General features: G+C 40.5%; 1 protein-coding gene across 2 annotated transcripts; it reads right to left on the reverse strand.

Annotated features, from left to right (window-relative positions):
- Positions 1-1,401: 1,401 nt before the first annotated feature.
- Positions 1,402-17,497, reverse strand: LOC110557338 (bile acid-CoA:amino acid N-acyltransferase). Of its 2 annotated transcripts, none has more exons than XM_060379894.1 (4): positions 17,440-17,497; positions 7,017-7,529; positions 5,076-5,278; positions 1,402-3,201 (listed from the first exon to the last, which is right to left on the reverse strand). In XM_060379894.1, exons 2-4 carry the CDS (start codon positions 7,477-7,479, stop codon positions 2,608-2,610), a joined length of 1,260 nt encoding a protein of 419 aa, XP_060235877.1. In that variant the 5' UTR covers positions 7,480-7,529; positions 17,440-17,497; the 3' UTR covers positions 1,402-2,607. The 2 variants fall into 2 exon arrangements, with proteins under 2 accessions (XP_060235877.1, XP_021507328.1); XM_021651653.2 differs by lacking the exon at positions 17,440-17,497 and adding an exon at positions 10,507-10,659.
- Positions 17,498-21,035: the final 3,538 nt, after the last annotated feature.

Below are 21,035 nucleotides of genomic sequence, written 5' to 3' on the forward strand. Positions count from 1 at the left end.
ATCTATACACACAATGCTCAAACGTGAGACAGATAAATACATAATACATAATGTAATGTGCAATGTCCTTCAAATGCCAGGAAAAACTGTAACAAATATCTCTCTAATCCTGTAAAATTCGGTATTGCTGGTGTTGTTTGGATATGAAGTGTGCATCAAAAGGATCACGTATTGAAAGCTTGAGTCCCAACTGCTGACTCTGTTAACAAGTGGCTGGATCATGGAAGTGTGAACCTCATCAAAAAATTAATCCATTGATGAGATCATACTCAGTGAGCTACTAAGAAGGACCTCCTTGAAGAAAATAGGTCTGGGGACCATCCCTTTGAACTTGAAAGGGATGCTGTGTTCTTAGACACTTCTGTCTCTTATGTGCCACCAAGAAAGGCAGTTTGCTCCATCACATGTTCCCTGGCATCACGGAGCCACCAAGAACCAAGTGACACAGAGTCTAATGAATTAGAACCTCTAAACCTGTGACCCAAATAAATGTGTTATTTATTGCTTGTTTGTTTATTATGTAACACTGAAAAAAAAGCTAACTAAAACATTTATAAATCTGAACAAAGAGAGAAAATAATATGTAAAATCAATATTATTAGGAACTGTAGTGTGATTTATCCTTTTAAAGGATCCACAGTTGCTAGTCAACTGGCCCTTTATGAATTCTTAGCTGTGAGTCCAGTGTGGTGGCACATGCCTTAAATCCCAACACTCAGGGAGGCAGACAGGTGGATCTCTGTGAATTCGGGGCCAACCGGGTCTACAAAGCAAGTCCTGGACAACCAAGGGTGTCTCACAAAACAAAACAAAAGCCAGCTGAGGTTGAGAAATGGATAGAGCTAGCAGAGCAAGAAAAGGCAGTTGGTGCAGAAGACACTGTTAGGAAACAGGTGAGTCAGGAGAAGATGAGCTGAGCAGATAGGCTAGAATAGTTGTTAGAGTTTGGAGCTGCTAGTGTTGGGGAAACTGAGAAGCGACTATTTAAACAGATTGTTGGGGAACTGAAGGAGGAACGTTTGAAGGGGTTGGGCTGGAAAGGAGTTAAAAGAACTACTTCTAAAATAGCTGGCCATATTACACAGAACAACATCTTGCTATCCAAGGATCTAGTGTATTACATTCTAGTGATTCTGAAAAGAGAAAGGTATTTATTTTTTATTTAAGAGAAATTCTTTATAATATAATTTAAGAGTATATACCCCAGAATAAATGCCAACATTCTACATTGTAAGGAGAGACCTTCTTTCTATATCCCCAAACTGGAAGCAAGAAAATTATAGCTGCTTTGGAAAGTGCTGTATAACACGGTGCTGGAAGTGCATGTCGTTAAAATTACATAGTTGTTCTAATCAAGTTGTGAAAAATTCCCACTTCTACCAATGAGAGAGGAGGAGGCAATTTATTCCACCTGAACAGATAAGATTTATTTGTTTGTTTATTTACATAAACAGAAAAACTATCAAAAAAAGAAACAGAATTAAAAGCGTTCAGGCAGATACATGTCTTCATGTTGCCACTATGCTAATTCTTTACCATCATGCTTCAAAATTATCTGAAGTGTATTTCTACGCATTCATTTTAACTGTGTGAAGACGCATCACCCTCTACTTCTAGCCGTTTTGCTCAGTAGCTTGGGAATATCTGTGCCAGGAATTGTCTCTTAGAGAAGCCCGGGGGCCATGTGGAAGGCCCTGTGGCCCTGCAGCATATCTTCGTGCTGCTCACACAGCAGTGGGTTTACATTTACATGCTAGAGAAATTTTAAAGAAAGATAGCATTTTCAGCACAGAATTATTAAATGTAAATTGCAGTAGACATGATTAAAAGTTTAATTGGAGGGCAGACGTCATCTTCATTGCAAAATTCCCCTGTTATCCTAGCAGACTGCAGCAGACTGACAGAAGCCTTATGGATGACGAAGCTGAGGTCATTCACAGTGTAGTACTTCACAGAAACAGAACTGCTAACCCCTAGCCCAGAGGCCACAGTGCTCATCACGGTGAGTGCTTCCCTTAGCTGCACTCCTCAGCAATCTCAGATGGCTCCTTTCCTATTACAGATATTGCAGAAATGTTTAGAAGCAAAAGTGATTGGATTAACATTCGCTAAATGGTTGATAGTAAACTGGCTCAGTGCTTCTGTGTATATACAAGCATTCACAATGCCTTACAACAGCTGTCTTTAGATTTCCACTGACAATGAGAATGATCTAAGCATGTTTAATGTGAGTTTTAAGAAGTTAGTGACAAGATGTGATTATTTTTGTGTTTCTTTTATAAACCAAAGTATTCTATAGCCTATCACCGGTAATTTCCTTGATAATTATCATCGCAGAAAATTGCTCTGATGATGAAATTTTTAGGAAAGTCAGCCTAAGATTTTGTTTATACATATATAGGGCTCTCACTACATGACATTTCATTTCATGGAAAGCATTTCTTTTCCAAAGTCAAGGCTTCATTACTCTCAGCCGTCCTGCATTTTCTAGTGGTACCTTCCTTTTTCATTCAATAAGAGGTCAAAGACAGGCCTCTGTGGAAGGTGAGAAGTGTTGTTGGTCAGGAGAGGCTCAACTCTACTTCCCAGTAACAGAATCGACGCCACTCAGAGCTGACAGCTCATATCTGGAAGGAGATGCTTCTTGAGAAATGTCTGTATCTCCTTCCAACAATGCTCCTGTGCGGCCGCATGTGGGACAACTTCTCCTCCCCAGCTGAGGTATGGGGTCAAGAAGCGCATCCTGGAGCCTGAGCACAGTGGGGAGTAGGGCGGTTCAATCACGTGCCCAGCCCCAGGGTATGACAGCAGTGTCCAGTTCTTCTTCCCACTTCTTGTCAGCTGTGCAATGGCTTGATCAACACGCACTTTGCTGTTCTGATTCTTATCATCTTCTCCCACCACAAAAAGGAAATGTCCCTGAGCTTTTTCAATGGGAAGACAGTATTTGCTATCCTTACCTACAGTTTCCTCATGGATTCTATAGAACTCTGTAAGTCCCAAAGAATTCTTGGTTACAAATTCTATATTGTGGGGTACAGGCTGGTTGACCTGACCATGATATACATGCGGAACACTAGTTACAAAAGTAGGCCCATTTATAAGGACAGCGGCTGTTATTTGTTTTAGGTTAATAGCCATAGCGAGTCCAATCTCTGCTCCAATACATACAGAAACGAGGCCAACACCTGGGCCCAGGACCTAGAAACAATGGAAGTGAAATTATATTCTTTAATTAGGAAATCCACAACCTCAAACAAACAAGAAAAAGTAACAGGCAGGTAAAAATAAAAAAAAAAAAAGAACAAAGAAAGAAAGAAAATTAAAGAGCCCCCGGTGCTTCTGTGTCAGGTAGCTAGAGATGTAGAGTGCAGAATGTTCATGATTCAGCACTATGCTTGGGCCTGAGTTTAAAATACCTTTAAGAAATATCACAACAGGACTGGAATATAGGACTGTGGTGAAGCCCTTCCCTATCATGCAGTAGGACCTAGGTTCAGTCACCACAGAACAAACAAACAAAAAAAAAAAAACAGCCAAAAAAAAATCAGTGTAGTCAGGAAAATAAACAAACAGTGTTACTGTGAATAACAGAGTCAGGGACCAGGTGATGGGTAAACTTCATTGCAGCTGAAGTTTTCAACAGGAAGAGAAAGGATGAAGGGAAGTTAGGACAGTGCATGAAACTCAAATGAAAAGCTTCAATCTCATAAGGAGATTTCAGAATACAGTATCTCAACACTCTTTGTATTGTCAATCATCAAACATCTCCAGCAAAGTAGTAATATCGTGTCATTAGGTAACTATGTGCCAGATGAAAAGACAGGAGATGAAGAAGGCCAAGGAGATATCCCAGATAATTAGAGAACCACACATTCTACAACAATGTTTATAGATACGTCAGCTGAATCAAAGGGTCTCAGAAGAAGTGGGCTGTAAATTCAATTTTCACACATTAAAAATAGGAGGTAATAAAGAGAATAGGTTAAGCAATTGAGGTGTTCTAGTTATATAAGACACTTCTCCATACTTTTAAGGCTAATATGACCTTGATTTTGTATAGTAAAGCATTGTATCCACTCTCCGGGGATGCATGTTGATGAGGCTGAGTGTAATGTCTTTTGCTACCTATGTATTTAGTCTCTATTGTAAGACCAATATATTCTGCTCATGGATTTCTTTTCTTCTTGTGCAAAATAACACAGAATCAAGAGAAAGTCTGTGTTCTTGGCCGATTTTCCCTGTCTTAAGATGCTGCTGTGTTGACTTATTGCGTGACACACAGCTGTTTTGTACACTAAGGGATAGTACTGGAGAATTACTGATGTATCAATGTATTATTCTTAATCAGGAACCCTACATTTCCCAGAAAGGTGGCTGATGGTGGGACACCAACATTAGGCATGTGTTGCTGTTGTTTGGTTTGCTTTAATTTTTCTTGTGTTTTAGAATTCTGAAGAGTGATGGCTCAGACTCTGGTTCTGAGAAACGTGTTCACACATTCTTGATTTCCAGAGGTAGACACAGCCTAGAACTTCGGGGACTATGGTAAAAGCTCTGGCAGGAAGGTGTTTGCCAAGTATGAGGAGATAAGCTATATTCCCAGAACCTATGGGGAGAAAGTCAGGTTTGCTGGCTTGTTTGTAATCTCAGTCTTATGAAGATGGACACATGGGGACCCTTGGGGCTCCCTGGCCAGCCAGCTTATCCTGATGGGCCATCCACAGTCCCCAAGAAGAGACCCTGTTTCAGAAAACAAGGTGGATGTCTCATGAAGAACAACACCTAAGGTTGACCTCTGTCTTCTACAAGCACCTGCACTCATGTACACACACACACACACAAACTCACACACACACACACTCACACATACATACACACAAAAGGGTAGGGGGATGGGGACAGTCCTATTCACTAGTTACAAATGGAACATCGAAACCAGAAAGAGAAAAAGACTACTGTTTTGTTTGTTTGTTTGTTTGTTTTTTGTAGCACAATATATAGGCTTGGTAGACTCATACTTCAAAGTTAAGGCAAGCTACAGGATAAAATCATACCAATGAGCCTACAATTACCTTAGGATGTCTCAGGAAAAACTCTACAGCTTCTTCAAAATAATCTAGATCTACTCGCTCCAGTTGAGGGGGCAGGTCATCATAGCCCATGTAAGCCAGAGCAAAAGATGCAAAGCCACGACTGGCCAGGAGACTAGCCCGGAATTCAGTCAGTCCGCCAGTGGCCCCAAACAGGTCAATGACCCCTGGGAAAGGGCCTTCTCCTGGAAAAGAGCCACATGAAACAAGTCACATCACATATAAAAAGGAGGGGGGAAGACAACAAGAACATGAAGCCAACAGGAAGAACTGAATCTTGGAATTAATGCATAAATTCTCAAATAGAACATTCAAATGTTCATCCTTGTGTCTGTGGCAGAAGTGAAGTCTAATCAATGTATAATGGAACATAATTTCTGAGAATTTCATTAGAAACCATGTTCATTCATTGACATATTTAATTCCTGAAGCCCAGAATAGGGTTCATTTCCATAGGCTTTGAGTAAGAAAGATCATAAAAATTGTGCCAGGTTCCCAAATGAGCTTTAGGAAACCTAGGTCATAATTACATACAAAATATGTTGTATACGTGCTTTCCTGTGAGAAGTGCTACAGATTGATGCAGGATGTCTTCAAAGGCCAACTAGGAGAGGTGGAACCTTTGATAAGGGGACCTAGGTGGAGATCTTCGTGTCCCTGAGGGTGCACCCTCACAGGGACTAGTTAGACAATGATTCTCTCTTTATAAGTGAAGTTCATGGCTCAGGGGTCTCTTTAATGGCTAAGATGTCTTAGAAGAGATGCAGTTCTGTAGCTCAGTCTTGGAGCTCTTGCTTTGCATACCAAAGTCTCAGGACTATTCCAGGCACTAGGGGGGAATAAAAGCCAAACACCCTTCTCCGCTACATTGTGCCAATCACTAACAAAGCAGTTGATAAAATCTTTCATCTGAAGAACTTTTTCTTTCATTTCTATTGCTTGCAGCCTAGAGTACAGGGAAAGAAGAGGGTGTCAGAGGGTCAATCACACTTACTCTGGAGGCAGCATAATTCTAAAATAAACCAGAGCCCATCTACTCAGGGAATCCACAGTAGTTATCATAAATGTTCCTGTCTTGGAAATCTGATTTTAGAAAAGGAAGGTTAGCTATGTCGATTTAAAGACTGGCATCACATGAAGGGGCACTTGAGAGTTTTTTTAACTGGCTATGTTTCCTTTAGTTTGAGAAAAGAAATGAGATGGCACAATGTACCTTGGTTTGGATCTCGCCATGTAAGTACACTAATAAAGATGAGTTTGTATCTTCTGATGGGTGGCAAAGAAGGGAAGAGTGAAGGACCTGAAACATTTTGACACCTAATTCAACCTCTTTGTGACCAAATATTTCTTGGAATCATATGATACATACCCAGTGTCCCAGAAGATAGCAAATAACACAACTGGTGCCAGCACATCAGCCAGAGGCAGAAGGCTTGGACCAATAGACACATTTTTAAAAAGGGTGTGCTACTAAAGAAGCAAAACTTAGTGCTAACTCCTTAGTATATGTTTTATAATTTGTTCTATATTTTAACTCCTGAGTATAAAAATACTTAAATGATCTAAACTCATTGGTTATAGCAAAATCAAACTGGAGGTCAACATGAGAGAGCTCCTGATGACAGCTGTCTGAGACTCTCCAGTTAGCCAGGTTTTCATGAACTGACTTTAACCTACATCCAACTCTTCAGAAACCTCACAGTACAGGGATTCCACAAACTCTATGTAGCCATGGCCTTAAACAAGCTCCAGAATGATGGGGATGAAACTTGAATTGAAGCGGAACATCACCTATTTGCTATTCTAAGCCAGAATTAACCTGGAATCATAGCAGAATGGTGAGAGCTCCAAGCTGAATTTCTAGAAGCACAAGACATCCCAGAGGATGACAATGATGACAATACCCGCAGTGATTCTACTCACCTGGCGGCAGAAACAGCGCTCCCCGGAGGCGACCTTCCTTTACCTGGATCCTCGTGACATCAGGTGCCACATACCACCTTTCCAAAATCAGGCTGTCCAAAGGACTAATATCTACACCTGCTAGTAAAGAGTACTGATCTCGAAGTTTTAAGTGGACTCGATAGGGGCTATCTATCACATCTCTTTTTGCCAGTCTACTAAATGGCTTTTCAGGCTTTAAGGACCAGAAAAGACCCATGGGGTGGACGCCCACGTAGTCTCCTCCGAGTGAGGAATCACGATCCAGATCCACATCACCCACTTCACTGGCCCTGTAGGAGGCCTGAGAACTAAACAGGATCCCCCGCTCGTCTTTCAGTGATGCCTCGAGGAACACAACCTGAGAGGGGGCCAGGCCAGTGACCCGGATGTGCACAGGCTCATCCACAAGGGCACTGAGAGGAGTGGCTATCAGCTTGGCCATTTTTGCAGTGGGAACCTTGGACAATTCTTCAGGAATATCTTCACCAAAACCTCAAAATAGAAAGAAACAGAAATAAAATAAGTTGTAATAAGGTTAATGACTGATGGAAGGACCAAGACTCAGACCTCTTTAGGTTTCAGTTTTTAACTCTCCATTCATTTGTTGCAAATATTCTGTAATAATTTTGTAATGCAAGACACCTGAGAGATTTCAACAGATTTCTGGAAGCCAAAGAGCATGCTGGTAAATGTAAGACATTTAAGCAGCCTTCCAGCTTTGCATGAATGATGTCAGGACACTGAGGAGGGTATCTCAATTTGTCATTGTACACAACTCTGGAAAAACCAGGATTGAGACAGGAGGTTGAAAACACACTGACTGATCAGTTCCCTCTACAGAATATGTGACACCACTAATTAATCCTTCCACGGGGACGTACAAATGTGTTCTGTCTTAGAGAAAAACAGAATTCACTATGACTTTAGGATTTACACAGATTAAGACCTTCAAACACCAGAAGTCTTTCTGAAATATTAACATCGTTTTACCCTGAAATGTTAGCACTGCTCCTAGCAAATGAAACTACAACAGATTTTTATTTATTTATTTATCTGTTGTTATGTTGTCTTCATTTTAACCCAGATTGCTGAGACTGCCACAGATCTAAGTGAATCAAACTCCAGCATGTGACAAAACAGCTACTCTTAGGAGGCAGCAAAATTTCCCTCCTACACTGATACTCACTTACCCCACAGAGAGTTATGAGAATCAATGGAAAAGGAGGTATACGTTTGATGGGCACTGGCTGGTTTGACGGAGCTCTGAGAGACTCCCGCTTCAGAGCACATCGGCACCTGCCTATGACTGCAGGACAGCACCAGAAGCCCAAGTGCATTCAATACTCACTGCAGGGACACACTCTGAGAGGAAGCCATGGGAGGCTTTCCAGCTGCCCTTCTGAAGGACACAGGCGGAGGAGCAGAGAGAGGAAGCCAGGGGTATTACACTGACCCAAGCAAATTCCCCAGTGACCCTTGCTCTAGAACTGTCAGAAATCTTCCGTTTCTAAGGCCAGCACATGGCTGTTAAGCCAAAGTTACCCCCCAGGAGCTCACGGATGCTGAGAGTCCAGGCTCTGCTGATGACAAAGGACTTAATCCCACCAGCAGAAGGTCGGTCACGTCAGTGGTGCACTGAACTCAGTAAGTCTATCCAAGTCCCAGCCCCAACTCACACTTGGCTCAGGTCAGGCTGATTGCCCCAAATCCCGACAGAACACTAGCAAGCTCTTTCTGATTGTTACGTTTATTAATTGGGGGGGGGGAGCTTGTGTATGAATGTGTTTCTCTGTGTGTGAATGTGTGTATATGAGTGTGTGTATGTGAGTTTCTGTGTGTTTGCATATGTGTGAGTGTATGAGAGTTTCTGGGTGTGTGTCTAAATGTGTGTGCATATGTGTTTGTGTGAATGGGTGTGTATATATGTGTGTTTCTGTGTGTAAGAGTATGTGTGTGTGCTTATTGCTGTGTATGTGTGGGAGTGTATCTGTGACTGAGTGTGTGAGTATGTGCACATGTACATATGTCTGAGTGTGTGTACCTGTGAGTTTCTATGGGTGTGAGTGTGTGTGCATGTTGTGTATATGTGAGTATGTGTGTTTCTGAGTGTAGGGAGGGACTTGTGTGTGAGTGTGTATACATATGTGTGTATGTATGAATGTATGTGTATGTGTGAGCCTCTGTGGGTAAGAGTGTTTGGGTAGTGTGTGTGTCTGAGTGTGTGTGTGTGTGTGTGTTTCTGTGACAGATGATGGGAGTTCATTCTCTCCTTTCATCACGTGGACTCCAGAGGTGGAACTCAGCTTGTCAGGCTTGGCAGAAGTACACTTACCTGCCGAGCAATATTGCTGCCCCACCCTTGTCAGATACTGTTTTCATATGGCACACCCAAGGTCCACCGTTTCATTATGATACATACAAGTTATTTTTAAAAGTCCCGACTCCAAGAGGAAAGAATCATTAACAGAAAGAGGAGTAGTCCAGATGCTGGAATTTTCAGTCAGCAAATATAAATGAACAAATAGACATAAAAACAGCTCAAACTAATCTATGGGGAGAAAAATCACTATGAAAGACTAGAGAACTTGAGACATGGGAAAATATTCTAATATTTATGGTATAATATATAGTATAAATTCTCTAATAATTGGCACCTTAGAAAGACATGTTAGAGATAGACATAAGGAAAATGCTTGCAAAAACTAGAGCTGAATTTCCCCTCAAGTCACTGAACAGCACCATGCTACAGTCACAAGAAATGTAACACAGGGACACAAACAGTGAAATCCCAGCTGTCGTTACAGTCAAACTGTTAACAGAGCAAATTATACTGTAGCTAGAAAAAAGTGGACAGAGCCGAGAGGAAAAGAACAAACATAAAATAACCCTTGGCTCTACCACAAGGATAGTAAACAAAGCAGAATACAGCAAACCCTCACTCACATTCCTCAAAGGGAAAGAGAAAAAAACAAATTAAAAAAATGCTTGAAACTTCCTACCTAACAAATATATATATCAAAAATGAAGGCAAAAATTACCAGAGGGAATGGAGAAAATTCAACTGTAGTAAATTATTCAAGAAACGCACTATGCAAGGACTGTTATTTCAGGTAGACAACTTATGTGTCTGAGAAATGATGAAGAACCAAGAAAAAACATTTATTATTTGGGTTAAACTATAGTGAAAATATATAGTTTATCTATAGTTAAAACTCTATAGGCTGTTCAAAATAAAAGGAACTGTGTTGCAAAGTTTATATAAAAATATGGCAAATGTGATAAATATAAGATTCTTATACCACTGCTTATCAAGTAATATAAGATTTTCTGTAGGCAGATAATGCTAAAATAAAGTACTTATTAAGAGCTCATTGAGCTAAGAAATAATACATATGAGAACTGGCAGACATCGGAGCAAGCGTTAAAGGAGCAAGCTGGAAAGAAAAGGCTGCAGCCAGCAGTCACTTACAGCAGTGAAGCAGCAATCCTGTGAAGTGGAGAGAGACTGGGTGACTGGGCTTGTATGTCAGCACAGATCCACGAGACCTCTCAGCAACTCTCAATCCAAGGCTCTCACAAATTTATGGATAATGTAGGAGTTGTTAAAAAAAAAAAAAAAAAAGCAGACTATCCAGTCAGAGCTGAGGTAGCTAAGACCTTGGAACTTGGACTTTGAATAAATGCCTGAGATAAAGATACCTACAAATAAAAGGAGCAGGGCTGTGAATGTGGAAAAGCCCCAAAAGCTTGCATGTTTGACTGCTGCTCTCCTCTCCATTACTGGGATGTGGTGGTGGTGTACCCAGCACTAGGGAGACTGAGGCAGGAGTGACATTAAAGCCAGCCTGGACACCTCTTCTCAGGAAAACAGAAGAGCAAAACAACAAAAAGAAATTGTCTCTGTAGTGCAGTGTGTTTTCAAATGGAAGCCTCAAAAGCAAGGGAATGAAATCACCAGAGAAACTCCCTTACACATGTCTTGTTATCGATACTGGCTTATCGCTGGGGACACCACTTTCAGGATCCCTGAGCCTCCTTGTGGTCTTGCTGCAGGAGCCTGATTGGGTTTGCTTACATCATAGCTCGAAGGGCAAGAGATAGAGACAGCTGTAAGCTATAAGCTCAGCCACTCTATATTTGTCAGGAAGGTCTAAGCCCCCCCATTAGAATTCAAATGGAGAGATGAGAGCAGACTCCCCCTTTTGATAGTTAATAACAATAGATGAAAAGAAGGAGGGAATGGGACATATGTATGCACTTCTGTTTATATTTGTACTGCCACCTGCAATCTTCTGGAAATAAAATCTGCCACAGCAGGAGTAGGAGAGTAAGGGAGCAAATGATAAATCACATAAGTGGAAAACAGATACAAAGATGAGAAATTTCAACACGATTATATTTAAAATTGTATATGGAGTTGAAGACAAGGCTCTGTGGTCAGGAACACTGGCTCTTCCAGAGGAAGATTCCTAGCACTCATATGGTGAAACACAGCTGTCTATAACTCCAGTTCCAGAAGATCTGATGTCCTTTTGCAGCCTCTGCAGCATGAGGCACACAAGTGGTACATGGACATGGACATACAGCAGGCAAAATACCCATGTAGATAAAATAAAAACAAAAATGAAGGGAAAATAGAGGGATAGTTGAAGGGAGGTGTGAGATATAGATAGATAGATAGATAGATAGATAGATAGATAGATAGATAGATAGATAGATAGATAGATTCAATCACATATATATCAGCAATCATGTAAAATAATGCTCATTTCACATGGGAGAGAGATAGAGTCACTCAATAAGTTCTGTAACTCTAGAGAACCCTGACTAACACAGGAGGTGATCTTGCTTTATGCCTTATCTGGGATTCCCCAGAAAGCTCATTTCAACATAACAACACAACAGTACATAATTTATTTTGGGGGGTTAACAGATACACAGTGAATGTTTGACTGGGAGTGGTGCCTTACACAGACCTGTGCATACACATGTAGAGGGAGGGAGACAGATATGAACAAATGCAGATTGTCAGCCTCCAGAGAGATGTGCTGAGAATAAGAATCTGTTTGACTCATTAAAACTCCCAGAATGGGAATACTTAAGATCACATAGGAGTGAAGACTGCAGTCAGGAATGGAATCCACATCTCAAACTCTGTCAAACTGATCAGTAAGCATTTCCCAGTGAGTTACAGGAAGATTAGGTACAGCCCTGGACCAAGGTGTAGAATTCCTTCCCCACATGACTTCTATCCATTTGGCTTTTCTGAGTGCAGCTTAGAGTTCCAGACTAAATTGTTTTTATTTTTTGGTTTGTTTGTTTGTTTGTTTGTTTGTTTCCTACAATCTTCTAGAAAAGTGTTTAAAAAAGGGAGGGAGGAACTATTTACAGAGATAAGGACAGCAGGTATCTTGCAGGTGCAATATTCAAGCCATGATAGCACTCTTCCTACCTCCTGCAGCAGTAATTTAACCTTCCCCCTTTTCCTGCCTTCTCCCTATATAAGTTGGATAAAAATTTCTAATAAACGAGGCCTTGATCAGACAAACAGACTTGGCTTCATTCCTTGCGTCTCTCGTTCTACCTCATTCCTTCCACCTCCCTCTTTAGGAACCCATTGAACTCCCACAGGTCAGGACAACACATAATGGCAAACCCATAAGAATCACACCTGACTTCTCAACAGAGACTAAGAGACTATGAAAGCCAGAAGAGCCTGGACAGATAGCATGCAGACCCTAAGAGAACACAGATGTTAGCTCAGGCAACTCTACCCATCAAAACTCTCAGTCCTCATAGATGGAGAAAACAAGACATTCAACTCAACTACAAAAAAATTTAAACAATACTTACCCATAAATCCAACATTACAGAAGATACAGAAGAAAAAATACAACCCAAGAAAACTAACTACTTTCAGGACAACACAGGAAATAAATAACCTCACTATGGAAACACTAAAAGTAGCCATGCACACAAACACACTATCACAACCAACATCAAAATCATAGGATCTAACAGCCACTGGTCATTAATCTCTCTCAACATCAATGGACTCAACTCTCCAATAAAAAGACACAGACTAACAGAATGGATGCATAAACAAGACCCAACAATCTTAGAAACACATCTAAGTAACAAAGATAGACATTACCTGAGAGTAAAGGGCTGAAAGACAATTTTCCAAGCAAATGGACCCAAGAAGCAAGCAGGAGTAGCCATTCAAATATCTAATAAAATAGATTTTCAACCAAAATTAATCAAAAGAGATGGGGAAGGTCACTTCATACTCATCAAAGGAAACTTCCACCAAGAAGACATCACAGTCCTGAACATCTATGCCTCGAATACAAGGGCACCCACATTTGTAAAAAGAAACATTAATAAAACTTAAACCACACATAGATCCCCACACATTAATAGTGGGAGACTTCAACAGCCCACTCTCAACAAAGGACAGGTCAACCAAACAGAAATTAAACAAAGAAATAACAGAGTCATTACCTCTGACTCTAACAGAGGTAATGAATCAAATGGACCTAACAGACATCTATAGAACCTTTCACCCAAATACAAAGGAATTTGCCTTCTTCTCGGCACCTCATGGAACCTTCTCCAAAATAGACAGTATAACTGGTCACAAAGCAAGCCTCAACACATACAAGAAGACTGAAATAATTCCTTGTATCCTATCTGACCACCATTGACTAAAGCTAGACTTCAACAACAGAAATGGTAAAAAGCCTACACACACATGGAAACTGAACAACTCGCTACTCAATGACAGCTGGGTCAGGGAAGAAATAAAGAAAGAAATTAAAGTCTTCCTAGAATTCAATAAAAATGAAGGCACAACATTCCCAAACTTATGGGACACAATGAAATCCGTGATGAGAGGTAAGTTCATAGCAATGAGGGCCTCCAAGAAGAAATTTGAAACATGTCATTCAAGAAACGTAATGGCTCACCTGAAAGCTCTAGAAAAAAAAAAGAAGCAGACACACCCAAGAGGAATAGACAGCTGGAAATAATCAAACTCAGGGCTGAAATCAATAAATTAGAAACAAAGAAAACAATTCAAAGAATCAATGAAACCAAGAGCTGGTTCTTTGAAAAAAATCAACAAGATAGACAAACAAATAGCCAAAATAACCAAACCAATTAAAAGGCAGAAAGACACTATCCAAATCAACAAAATCAGAAATGAAAAGGGGGACATAACAACAGACACTGAGGAAATCCATACAATCGTCAGGTCTTACTTCAAAAGCCTATACACCACAAAATTTGAAAAATCTAAATGAAGTGGACAAATTTCTTGATTGATTCCACTTACCAAAGCTGAATCAAGACCAGGTAAATAAATTAAATAATCCTATGTCGCCTAAGGAAATAAAAATCAAAAGTCTCCCATCCAAAAAGAGCCCAGAGCCAGATGGTTTTGCAAGACCTGCACTCCCGATGCAGGAACTCCAAACCGCTCCCATCCCAATGAGACTCACAGACCGTGGTTTGATGCAAAAGCAAGAGGCACTAGTTTATTCCTATCGTGATGGGTGTCATCCCTCAAGGCAGGAGATGACCCCAAGTATGCAAAGCACACTTGGGTTTTTATACCTAAAAATCAGACCACATATGTTTCTTTATATTGACTAGTACGCAGAAAGACAACAGTTTTGCAGCTGGCAGCTTGTAGCTTCTTCCAAGGGCAGTCCTCCCTGTTCCAGGTTTCTTATCTAAAAATAGGCTCATCCTGACCTCTAGGGAGGGCCATCTGGTCTGGCCTCTTATCAAGGTTTAGTAGCCCTAGCTGTTTTTCTTTCTAAGCTGGCCTTTATTCAAGGTCCAGTTGTTTTTCTTTCTAGTCTGGGATGGTCCCATTTCTCAGTTTCAGCACAAAATTCTACCATAACCTTCAAAGAAGAGTTAACAGCAATACTCTTCAAATTATTCCCCAAAATAGAAGCAAAAAGAACATTACCAAACTCATTCCATGAAGCTACAGTCACCTTGATACCTAAACCTCACAAATACCCAACAAAGAAAGAGAATTTCAGGCCAATCTCCCTTATGAACGCTGATGCAAAAATACTCAACAAAATATTTGCAAACCAAATCCAAGAACACATCAAAGATATCATCCACTATGATCAAGTAGGCTTCATCCCAGGTATGCAGGGGTGGTTCAATATACAGAAATCCATCAATGTGATCCACCATATAAACAAACTGAAAGAAAAAAAAAAAACATGATAATCTCCTTAGATGCAGAAAAGGCATTTAATAAAATCCAACATTCATTTATGTTTAACGTCTTGGAGAGATAAGGGATACAAGTCACTTACCTAAACATAGTAAAGGCAAAAACAGCAAGCCTATAGCCAACATCAAACTAAATAAAGAGAAACATAAATCAATCCCACTGATATCAGGACAAGGCAAGGCTGCACACTTCATATCCCTTTAACATAGTTCTTGAAGTCCTTGCTATAGAAATAAGACAATTAAAGGAGATCAAGAGGATTCAGTTTGGAAAGGAAGAAATCAAAGTATCACTATTTGAAGATGATAGTATACATTTTACCAGGTAACTCCTACAGCTGATAAATACCTTCAGCAAAGTAGCTGGATACAAAATTGACTCCAAAAAATCAGTAGCCCTCCTGTATATGAAAGACAATGAGCTGAGAAAGAAATTAGGGAAACAATACCCTTCTTCACAATAGCCACTAATAACATAAAGTACCTTGGGGAGACTCTAACCAAGCAAGACAAAGACTTATATGAAAAAATCTTTAAGTCTGTGAAGAAAGAAATAGAAGAAGATATCAGAAGATGGAAAGATCACCCACGCTCATGGCTTGGCAGAATTAACTTAGTAAAAGTGGCCATCAATCTACAGATTCAATGCAATTCCCATGAAATTACCAACACAATTCTTTACAGACCTTGAAAGAAAAATTCTCAACTTCATGTGGAATAACAAGAAACGCAGAATCACTAAAACAATACTGTACAATAAAAGATCATCTGCTGGTATCTCCATGCCTGATGTCACTCTGTACTATAGAGCAACAGTAATGAAAACTGCATGGTACTGGCATAGACACAGATTGGTGGATCAATGGAATTGAATAGAAGACCCAGAAAAAAAACCCACATACTTATGGACACCTGATTTTTGACAAAATGCCAAAATCATACAATGGAAAAAAAGATATCTTCAACAAATGGTGCTGGTCTTGAAAGGGTTAGACTAACTTTGTAATCTATATGTCTTCTAAAGCCTATAGTTTTGAGTTTTAGGTCCAGGTTAAGCTAAAGCCTCTTAGTACCTTTCCAGAGAGTGAAGGAATGTGACCCTATCTGTGAGGACAAATATAAAAAAAAGGGCAAGCAAGCAATGACCTTCACTCAGCAAAAGACGGACCAGACCCTTGTCCTTGAGATAGCGTTTCTTAGCAACGAACCTAGACTTCTTCTGAGTAGCTTTTGACCTCCAGCCAAAAGTCTGTAGCCCCTAATCTTCAAGGATGAGCTAACCACCCCCACCTTAAATTGCAGCTGCATCCACACTTGGCAGGACTGGCCAAGCTTGAACACCTAAGACTAACCAATTATCTTACTTTATAACTTCCTCATCCAATCCTAAATTGCCAAAACTGCAACTTCAAATTTCCCGCAATTTTTCTTTTAAAAACCTAAAGGCCTTTGTCTCCCGGTGCCACTCTTTGCTGACCAGCAGGGGTGACCCCGTTGTACAATGGTTAATAAACCTCTTGCTTTTGCAACAAGTCTTGGTCTGGGGGAGTTTCTGGGAAGGGCGCGATCTTGAACTCCCGAGCTGTGAGACCCCAGGTCTTACAATCTAACTGGATAGCTACATGTAGAAAAATGAAAATAGATCCATATTTATCACCCTGCACAAAACTAAAGTCCAAGTGGAACAAAGACCTCAATATAAAACCGGACACACTAAACCTATTAGAAGAAAATGTGGGGAAGATCCTTGAACTCATTGGCACAGGAGACAACTTTCTGAACAGAATACCTACAGCACAGGCTTTAAGATCAACAGTCAATAAATGAGACCTCATGAAACTGAAAAGCTTCTGTAAAGCAAAGGACACTGTCGTCAGAACAAATCAACAGCCTACAGACTGGGAAGGGATCTTCACCAACCCTAAATCTGACAGAGGGTGTTGTAAGAAGTTATTAATATTTACTATTGGTTTATCTTCTGGTAATGCTGCTGTTAATCCTCAGCAGCTGTATAACCAAATCACCACACAGAGACTGGTTTTTTAGTTAACCTAGAACACAATGCTGGGCAATATTTACTCCCTCCTAAACCTCCAAGCCCTCAGTTTCCTAACATTTAGATTTCCCACATTATACTTGCTTTTTGTGAAATCTTAGGTCTGGTTCATGCTCCACGTCCTCCAAGCTCTCTCCTCCAGCTCTGCTCTCCTCGCTCTCTTTCTCCCCTTCTCCTCCCACTCATCTCCTGCCTTCTGGCTCCTCCCCTCTTTCCTGTCCTCTGACTCCTCCCATTGCACAACATTGTATCTAGTTGCTTTATTTTGTCCTGTTTACACAAGAGTTGAGACAGGATGCTTATAATGAGTATCACAATGCAATATCTGGATTGAAACCAGAGAGTTGGGGGTGGGGAAATCAGCATTTGAATTAACAAGGGAAAGGCCTATAAATTTTAAAAGAACATTATACCAACAAGAGGGCTAATATCCAGTATATATAAAGAACTCAAGAAGTTAAAAAGCAACAAATCAAGTAATCCAATTTAAAAATGGGATACAGAGCTAAACAGAGAATTCTCAATAGAGGAATATTGAATGGCAGAGAAACACTTAAAGAAATGTTCAGTGTCCTTAGTCATCAGGAAATGCAAATCAAAATGACCCTGAGATGTCACTCCACACCCATCAGAATGACTAAGATCAAAAACTCAACTGACAATACATGCTAGAGAGAACGTGGAGAAAGGAGAGCCCTCCTCCATTGCTGGTGGGAATGTAAACTTGTACAACCACTTTGGAAATCAATCTGGCACTTTCTCAGATAATTAGGAATAGTGCTTCTTCAAGATCCAGCTATACCACTCCTAGGCATATATCCAAAATATGCTCAAATACACAATAAGGACATTTGCACAACCATGTTTGTAGCAGCTTTATTCATAATAGCCAAAATCTGGAAACAACTTAGATGTTTCTCAATGGAGGAATGGATATAGGAATTGTGGCACATTTACACAGTGGAATACTATTCAGCTTTTAAAAACAAGGAAATCATGAAATTTGAAGGCAAAATGTGGGAACTAGAAAAGATCATCCTGAATGAGGTATCCCAGAAGCAGACCAGAAGCAGAAAGATACACATGGTATATATCACTTATAAGTGGATATTAGGCATAAAATACAGGATAAACATACTAAAATCTGTACACCTAAAGAAGCTAAGCAAGAAGGAGGACCCTGGATAAGATGCTCAATCCTCCTTCAGAAAGGCAAATGGGATGGACATCAGAAAAGGAAGAAAACCAGAAACAGGACAGGAGCCTACCACAGAGGGCCTCTGAAAGACTCTACCCCAGTGGGTATGAAAGCAGAGGCTGAGACTCAGAGCCAAACTTTGGGCAGAGTGCAGGGAATCTTATGAAAGAAGGGGGAGATAGAAAAACCTAGAGGGGACAGGAGCTCCACAAGGAGAAAAAAAAAATCTGGGCATAGAGGTCTTTCCTGAGACTGATACTCCAACCAAGGACCATGCATGGACATAACCTGAAACCCCTGCACAGATGTAGCCCATGGCAGTTCAGTGTCCAAGTGTGTTCTCTAGTAATGGGAACAGAGACTGTCTCTGACATTAACTCAGTGGCTGGCTCTTTGATCACATCCCCCCGAGTGGGGTGCAGCCTTAGCAAGCCCCACTCAGCCAGTCCTGATGAGACCTGATAGACTAGGATCAGATGGAAGGGGAAGAGGACCTTCCCTATCAGTGGACTGGGAGGAGAAGTGGGAGGGTGGGGGTTACAGCTGGGATACAAAATGAATAAAGTGTAATTAATAAAAAATAAATTAATTTTTAAAACAAACCAATATCCCGTTTCCACTAAAAGCTGCTTTTCTGGGCGGAAAGGAAAAGAACACAATCTCAGTTGCCCCAAGACCAAAGTCTCAAATGCTCCTGACATTAAATTTAACATTGGGCTACAGAGCAAACAGCTTAACCCCTGCTCTCTGTTCCCATTTCTGCTCTGGTTACCTATTAACTTACAATGTAGGGAACCTAGCACCTTTCTTTTCTTCCTTCCTTTCTGCTTTGTTTTAGGGTTTGGTTGTTTTGTTTTGTTTTTTTTTTTTTTTAGTTTTTAAATTTTTTTAAATATTATTACCATCATACATATAGATGTATGGTATGTGTGTTCATGCACACTCACACATGCACATGTGCTATAGAGTCCATATAAGAGTCAGAGGACAATGACCTAACGTTTTCAGGCTTGGTGACAAATGCCTTCACCTGCTGAGCCATCTCCCTGAGCTCTTGTTTGTTCAAAACTCTACTGCTGCTCTTTGGTCTTATCTGACTACTACTAAAAAGCAAAAAGTCAATAAAGCTACTTCAGGACTCGAACTGCAAAACATTTCTTTCCAAGCCTAAGTTCAACACTACAAAACTAAAATACTGAAAGCAAATTAAGTGCTGGAGCTCATAGATTCAATTAAGTAAAACCAGATGGCTTGTGCCTTTTACATTTCATGAAGTTTTTTAAATTATAAAGCTTTTGTATACATTCAGCTACCTCAGTAAAGAAACCTGTTCTGTTTGGAACTGCAAGGTCACTATTTTAGAACAGTGTCTTGGGCTGTGTGTAACCCAAGGATGCCCTCTAGAGTTACTGACAGATGTGCAGCTGATCTCCTTTTCACAGCCAGCTACTTCACTGCCTCTTAATGCTGCTTTTTCATGATCCTAGGGCCATGTCACTTCTAAGTATTGTAGAGATGCAGGTGCTTAAAATTATTCAGATATTAACACAATCCCCAAATAAGTTATTCACAACACTGCTCTGGGGTACAAAAAGAGTAGCTTCTACTTTAACAAGAATATAAATAGTGAATTTTGCAGCCACTTGTCCAGTTGTAGCCAAGAGTACTTCTTTACATACTGACTTTCCACCTCTTTTCTTCTAATCCATTTTTTTTGAACACTTTTACTTGTCAAGAGATTATGTAGAAGCAACCCAGTCTCCAGTAGAGTTTGGCAAAGCTGGTTGCTGTCAGTGTTTGTATATATTTTGTATTAATCACACTTTATTCATTTTGTATCCCATCTGTAGCTCCCTTCCTCATTTCTTCCAAATCCCACCCTCTCTTCCTCTTCTCCTACCATATCCCTCACCAAATCTATTGATAGGGGAGGTTCTCCTCCTCTTCCATCTGATCCTAGTCTATCAGGTCTCATCAGGACTGGCTGCATTGTCTTCCTCTGTGGTCTTGTAAGGCTGCACCTCCCCCTACCCTTCAGGGGGAGGTGATCAAAGAGCAAGCCATTGAGTTCATGTCAGAGACAGTCTCTGTTCCCATTACTAGGAAAACCACTGAACACTGAGTTGCCATGGGTTACATTTCTACAGGGGTTCTAGGTTATCTCCATGAATGTTCCTTGGTTGAAGTATCAGACTCAGAAAAGACACCTGTGCCCAGATTTTTTTTTTCCTCTCCTTGTGGAGTTCCTGTCTTTTCCAGGTCTTTCTATCTCCCTCTTCTTTCATAAGATTCCCTGCACTCTGCCCAGAGTTTGGCTATGAGTCTCAGCCTCTGCTTTGATACCCTGCAGGGTAGAGTGTTTCAGAGGCCCTCTGTGGTAGGTTCCTGTCCTGTTCCCTGTTTTCTACTTCTTCCGAATTCCATCCCATTTGCCTTTCTGAATAAGGATTGAACATCTTACCCAGGGTTCTTCTTGCTTAGC

This window comes from Meriones unguiculatus, chromosome 3 (genome assembly GCF_030254825.1).
Source record: "Meriones unguiculatus strain TT.TT164.6M chromosome 3, Bangor_MerUng_6.1, whole genome shotgun sequence".
NCBI classification, from domain to species: domain Eukaryota; kingdom Metazoa; phylum Chordata; class Mammalia; order Rodentia; family Muridae; genus Meriones; species Meriones unguiculatus.